This window comes from Nicotiana tomentosiformis, chromosome 4, assembly GCF_000390325.3.
Source record: "Nicotiana tomentosiformis chromosome 4, ASM39032v3, whole genome shotgun sequence".
Taxonomy (NCBI): Eukaryota; Viridiplantae; Streptophyta; class Magnoliopsida; order Solanales; family Solanaceae; genus Nicotiana; species Nicotiana tomentosiformis.
In genome coordinates, this window is record NC_090815.1 from 40805211 (window position 1) to 40812539 (window position 7329).

Here is a 7329-nt window from a genome sequence, read left to right on the forward strand (position 1 = left end):
TTGCAATTGCAATTGATTCATATCGACAGTCATTTCAAGCCCAAGTATTAATGCTTGATAATCAGCAACATTATTGGAGCACAATTGTGCCAACGTAAAGGAGTAGGGTAGAACTTCACCTTGAGAAGTGACAAATACTATGCCAGCACCAGCTCCTCCGTGATGTATAGCACCATCAAGGTACACCTTCCATGGAGGTTGAACTTCAATGAACATTGTGTCCTCATTAGGTAGTTCATCAGTTAGCTCTCAGTCATCAGGTATAGGGTGATCTGCCAAGAATTCCGCTAACGCTTGTCCTTTTATAGACTTCTGAGAGATGTACACAATCTTACATTGTTGAAACTGGAGGTACCACCTTGCTAGTCGATCACTAAGGACAAGTTTTGACATCACGAACTTGATGGGATTTGCTTTAGAAACAAGAAGAACAATGTGAACTTGAAAGTAGTGATTCAACTTTTAAATTGAGAAGACTAGCGCCAAACACAACTTTTCGATTGGCAAATAATTCAGCTCATTTGGTGTCATCATTCTACTTAAGTAGTAAAGGGTTTTTTCTTTCTCTTTACTATTTTCTTGGGCCAATAGCGCTCCAACTGACCTTTATTGTGCCAAAATGTATAGTATCAATGGCTTTTCACGTATTGGGGCTGCCAAAACTGGAGGTTTCATCAAAAACTGGAGGTTTCATCAAGTAAGTTTTAATACTTTCAAAGGCATTGCTACAAGCTTGGTCCTACTTGAAAGGAACACCTTTCTTCATAAGGCGTTGAATGGTTGGCACCTCCCATCTAAGTTTGAGATGAATCTCCTATGGTATGCTACCTCTCATTGCATACTTTTTAATTCATAGATATCTCGAGGCTCAGGCATTTTCAAAATTGCATCAACTTTGGCTTTAACAATTTTGATCTATCGATGTCGAACAATGAAACCAAGGAACTCTTCAGAAGTAACTCCAAATGCACATTTTAATAGATTCATCCTAAGTTGGTACTTCCGGAGCAACTCAGGAACCATTCTCAAACCTTTCAATTGGTCACTCCTCTTTCTTGACTTCACCACTAAGTCATCAACATAGAATTCAACATTCTCTTGGAGGAGGTCATCAAAAATATTTTGCATAGCCCTTTTAAGTGGCATCAGTATTCTTCAAACCAAAAGGCACTACCTTGTAGAATGCGGAATGTGGTAAGCTCTTCATTTTTTGGTGTCATACGAACTTTGTTATAGTTCGATGAATGATATTGCTTCATACATAGTAGTAGCGTCAATCATAAGCTCTGGAATAGGAAGTGGAAATTCATCCTTAGGGCATGCATAGTTGAGATCCCTAAAGTCAACACATACTCGAATTTGGCCATTCTTCTTTTCACAAGGATAATAATTGAAATCCATGTTGGATATTTAACCTCACGAATAAAACCAACTTCAATGAGTTTTTTAACTTCACTTTCGATCAAGGGAACCAAGTCCAACCTAAAGCGCCTTTGAGCTTGCTTAACAGGACGAGCGCCATTCTCAACTGCAACGTGATGGACTTCTACTTTAGGGTCCAATCCAGGCATCTCTTGGTAACTCCAAGCAAAGAAATCCTTAAACTCCTTGATTAAGTACTTTCTTTATCGACTGCTAGTAAAGCACTTAGGTAGGTGGGCCTCAGTTCTTCATCAGTGCTAAGGTTAACTCCTTTTAAAGCATAAACTGTTTCCTTCACCCCTTCTTCAAGTTCAGTTGGAGCATCTTTCACATCTTCATCTCCTTGAGGATCTCCATCATTGAAAGATATGTGGTAACACCAAGAAATATCCTCCAATTTCTCGCCAGCCTCCATTAGAGATAAAATATATTGCTCGCCTTCTATAGTTATGTGATATGAATAGCCCATGCTTTCTTCATCTTCATCACGTTGCTTGGTGTAGACCACAATGTGTGACTTTACTTTTAGTACCTCATCACTCGAAACCACAAGTTTTGTTTGTCGCCTCATTCTAGAAGGAACCAGACTTTGGAAATCATGAGAGATCTTCTGGATTCTAGGCGAAACAGGTGTTCTTATATTTTGATGATTTCTCTAGAACTTGTTCCCCTTATTTAATGGACCTAATCTCTCAAATACATAAGTCCTCACAGTCAGTGTTTTGAAAGGTATTTTTGAGGTGAGCCCTAGGGCGAGGCGCACCAAAAATGCTCTGAGGCGATGGTGTGGGGCAAAAGTCTCAAGAGGCGTACGCCCGGGCGTTTGAGATGCGTTTTTGTAGTGAGGCGTAAGCACCAGAGATTTTTTCAAATTAAAATAAAATTTGTTGAATAAGTCCTTCATATAATGCCCAAATTCTCAAAAGTCAGCTTGTAATTACTCAAAAGTTTTAAAAAATAATTGAAATGTATTAAATCTAAAAGTCAAGACCTTTTTTAATGATTGAAGCCCTAATTTATAGTCTTTTCCAATTCTTTATCTTGTCCGCTAGTCTGCTAATATCTCCCAAAAATAAAGAATATTCAATTTGTTTTGTACAAATACAAAGAGAACTTCATTCTCCTTCATAGTAGCAAGTTCAAAGTTCAAATTGCAGGTTAGTAATCCTTTTTGTTCCTCCATATAGAAAATTTTATTCTTTTTTGACTCAAGTTACTTGTGCTTGTAAGTAGCGTATAATAGATTATTTTGACTATTTTTTTGGGGAATGGAGCACATCTATATATATTTTTTACATTTTATAGTTTTCTTCAATTTTTATGCAACTTTACCTATTTATAGATATTTACTGTAATTATATTATTTTATAAAATATTAAAAATTAAATAGCCATGGGGCTTACGCCCCGTGCCTTGGGGCTTATGCCTCGCTAAGGCATATGTAAAATACCTCGCCCTACGCTCATGCCTTTTAAAACACTACTCACAGTTGATTTTCTAAGTCGATCAAAGACAGAAGGCCTGTTTGAAGCGGCAGATTCATCTTCTGTAGTGATATAATTGTTGCTTGCCCTTCTTATAGAGATGCGAACTGGTGACAGTTGCTTATATCCCAGACCTTCACGTGGTTTCCTTTTAGCAAATTCTGATGGGAGCTAATTTTAAAGGCTCATTAGGATTGTATCTAGCTTTTGCAAATAGTGTGTAAGCATTAGGATCAAAATATTCATTTGTACGCTTTGTAGGGAGTGCCATAATCTGCGATGGATTTTGGATCACGAACCCTCTAAGTAGCTTTGAGGACAACTTTACTTCCTCAATTAATTTGATCAGAAGAGTTAACACTCTTAGCATGTTAGTTTAGAGATTGGATGATTCACCCTCCTTTTTCTTCTCTTTAGGGACATAGTGGAGCGCAGGAGTTACTTTCTTGCCATAAGACGCAATGTTCCCTTTATGAGATTTATTCGAGATAGGGTGTACCTCCTCAACAACTATCACGACCCAAAAGCTATAATAGGTTGTGATGGCGCCTAACGCCGCCATTGAGCAAGCCCACACGTGAACCTCCAATTTATTATTACCTTTTAACACTAATAAACAAATGTTTCCTTAAATACACCGAATAAAAATAAAATCTCATGCAATGGTGATAGTAATATTAAGTACAACAGTGCACAAATGCTAGAAGCCACAAAATCCGGTGCCACAAATACATGAACAATCTAGGGAATAGACAAAACTACTATGACTATTGTTCAAAGTAAAATAGACAGAAACTGTAAACAAGGTAAAGGGAGACTCCGGTGCTGCAGATCGAAGCAAGGCAAGCAGCTCACCACTAAGTCTCTGTGGAAGTGTGGCTACGCACCCGTGTGACGATCGGAAGTACCTGTCTCAGTACCTGCACATTCAATGCAGAAGTGTAGCGTGAGTACGTATAATAATGCGTACCCAGTAATTATCTAGTCTAACCTCAAAGAAGCAGTGACGAGGGGTTGACTTGACACTTACTAGTAGTCAAACAGTAATAAAATGCATAAAGTAGACATGGAGGATGTACAACAAGTAACGACAAAACAGATAAAACATAAATAGTAAATTTCCAACATGAATCTGTATCAACTCAATAATATGTTATAACCGGCCTCGAAGGCGCTAACTCAACTATTAACAAAACCAAATCCAATCTCAAATATTAAGCACGAGTCTGCCGAGGCGAAAAGCCCGATCCCATATGAACAATGACACTCAGTATTGCCGAGGCGAACGACCCGATCCCATAAGAATAGTGTTACCATACTACCGAGGTGAAATGCTCGGTCCCATAAGAGTAATTTACAATACTATCAAGGCGAACGGTTCGATCCCATAAGCGTAGAGAAATTACCTCGCTCGCGGAAGTACACACGAGTCGAGAAGACACGGATCTATAGTTCATCCAATAATTTTCAATTTTCCAAAGTAAGAGGCTAAATCAATATTTTTATTCTAACCTCAATCTCGGTCATAATTAAGAAAATCAAATACATAGAATAAATACAAATAACACAATTATGGTATGATATGAATCTAAGTCTATCAGGATATAACATAAATATAGCTACGTACGAACTCTCATTACCTCGTGCGTACATAGCTCCCCACAACAAGTAGAACACAACAATTAATATGCCTAAGGGGATAGATTCCCTCTTACAAGGTTAGGCAAGAGACTTACCTTACTTTCAAGTTCACTATCCGGCTCTTTAACCTCACTAGAACTCCACAAACGACGCTGAGCAAATCTGAAACTAATCAAAAGTCGTATAAACTAATCAATATATGCTCAAAATTTCATTATTTAACTATTAGACTAATTTTTCAACCCAATATGGAAGGTTCCTAAAATTCACCACCAAGCTCACATGCCCAAATTCCAGAAATTTTCGTAAATAAATGTTACCCATAACTCATGAACACAAATATATAATTTTTACTCAATTTCACAATCATTTTCATGGTCTAATCTTATTTTTACCAAACCCTAGGTTTTTCAACAAAATCCTAAAATTTCTACAATATCTATTATAAAATCTACCCAAAACCTATGTGCTCACACTGTGTAGAAAATACTTACCTCATGATGCTAGGTGAAAATCCCTCTCCAAAATCGGCCAAGAGATGTGTGAAGTGAATGAAATGGCCTAGGTCCCGTTTTTAAATTAAAACACTGCTCAGGCGTCCCTTCTTCGCGATCGTGAAGGCAAAACTTGCCCAGGCCCAGAAACTACGCTACGCGAACGTGAGTGAGACTCGTGATCGTGAAGGCTTGCCCAACCTAGCTTCGCGAACGTGAAAGGTAATTACAGCTGACCCCTTCCAGGCCCGTTCTTCTATGCGAACGGGGGACAGGCTACGCGAACACAAAGGCCTCAGGTCCCAAACCTTCATGAGGGTGAACACGAAGAACAAATCACCCCTGCTCCAAATCCTTCAACGAGAACGCGAGAGAACCACCGCGTTCGTGAATAAGAAAAATAGAACTAGCAAAATCTTCAATTTTAGACTTAGCTCCGGGTGGTCCAAAACATACCCAAGCTACAAGTAAAACTTGGCCACCTTAGGCCACCATTATGAAACTAAGTGTTCCGAATTCAACTTGAACCCTTCCAAAGCCAAACCAACCATCCTTACAAGTCATAAAATAGTAAAAAACACATACGAGAAGTCTTAAATAGGGAAACAAGGATCTATAAAGTAAAATGACTGGTCGGGTCGTTACAACAACAACTTTGACTTTACCAGCATTCATCTCAGCTCTTTTAGTTATGTACTTTCATTCTTTCTCTCCATGTTATCATTAGATTTTAGTTATTTCATGACATGGTTACTCAAGTAGAATTTTACATCGGTGAAGTACGGCTCAGCCTCAGTGAAAGGCTTGTCATTAGCAACTATATTCTTCTTGACCCCATCCTTGTAGTACTTCAAACATTGATAGTAGGTAGATGGAACCACTTTATTCTCATGTATTCAAGGCATTCCAAGCAAGACGTTGTATGAAGTCTTTGCATCGATGACATGAAACCATGCATTTGATTGCATATCTCCGACGGTGATCTCCAATTTGATCGCGCATATCGCTCTTTGCCCTTTTGAATCCTTGAATCATCAAGCGGCTTTTCGAGAGTTCTTCCATGGGGATGCCAAGTTCTTTCATAGTACAAATAGGTAAGATATTCATTGAGGATCCTCCATCAATCAAAATTCTATTTTCCCTTTCATTGTGTATGTATAATGGGTGATTATGAGAAGTGTCACCTATTAGATGGTCATCATGCGTGAATGTGACTTTTTCCTCGCAAACATTAACTTCTTGAGGAATGGAATCGATGGGCCTTTTCAAAGATGGTGCCAAGGGTAGGTCATCACTTTTCTCTTCTTCTTTATCAGCATTGCAACAAAAGGCCTCAATACCATCATGAAAAGTCTTTGTGCCGAACCAACTTGGTAAGAACTCCTCCAATTTCACTAGATATCGTGGTTTTTTAGGGTGGTGCATCTCGAACTTTGCTTTCTTCAGATGCTTAATTGGGTTCTATTTCCTTGGCCTTTTTACAATCATTTTTTGTTGGTTGTTTGATTGATTCTTTTCGTACACCTCTCTTATGGTGTCTACGACGTGTCGCTAGGGTCCAACCTTCGTCATCAGGTTGATAAACTTCAATTTTATTATTATCTAATAATTCATCATCTTTACTTTATTTGAAATTGCATAATTCATCTAGAATGAATGAGCCAAAGACGTTAGAGACTTGGTTCGTAGTTGCCTTCTTATCTTTAAGCATGATTTTCTTTTCACGATCCAGGTCCATAACTTTGTCCTTGAAGACAAAGCACTTCTAAAGAGGGTGACTCACAAGTCGATGATATTTGCAGTAATTTGCGTTAATAGCTTTCCTAGCTTCATTTAACTGCTTTATTATAACGACCCGACCGGTCATTTCGAGCATTTGCACTTCGCTCGATAGTTTGAGGGCATGAGTAGCTCCGTATAATGTATTATGACTTATGTGAATCGTCAGTTTTGGTTTTCAGGTTATTCGGAATCGATTTAGAAGAATGAATTTCATGATTTAAGCTTTAAGTTGGAAGAGTTGACCAAGTTTGACTTTTGTAAATTTGACCCCGGAACGAAGGTTTAAAGGCTCTATTAGGTCCGGATAGTGATTTTGGACTTGGGCGTATGCCTGAATTTACATTTGGATATTTCTAGAAGGATTCGGCGCTAATTGGCGAAAGTTGGAAACTTGAAGGTTTGGAAAGTTCAAAAGTTTGACCGGGAGTTGACTTTGTGGATATCGGATTCGTATTGTGGTTCTAGAAATTGGAATAGATTCATTATGCTGGACTTTTGTGCAAAAT

General features: G+C 38.4%; 1 protein-coding gene across 1 annotated transcript; it reads right to left on the reverse strand.

The window, feature by feature from the left end:
• Positions 1-915: 915 nt before the first annotated feature.
• Positions 916-1571, reverse strand: LOC138909547 (uncharacterized). The gene is made up of 2 exons (XM_070200752.1): positions 1354-1571; positions 916-1153 (listed from the first exon to the last, which is right to left on the reverse strand). Exons 1-2 carry the CDS (start codon positions 1569-1571, stop codon positions 916-918), a joined length of 456 nt encoding a protein of 151 aa, XP_070056853.1.
• Between the last annotated feature and the right edge of the window lie 5758 nt (positions 1572-7329).

Bases quoted from the DNA above. Each gene is read 5' to 3' on its own strand.
- LOC138909547 (XM_070200752.1), bottom strand. From the start codon at position 1,571: ATGCCTGGATTGGACCCTAAAGTAGAAGTCCATCACGTTGCAGTTGAG. The intron at 1,154-1,353 runs GTATGTGTTGAC...TTTGGTTTGAAG, and splicing joins AGAAGAATGGCCAAATTCGA to AATACTGATGCCACTTAAAA.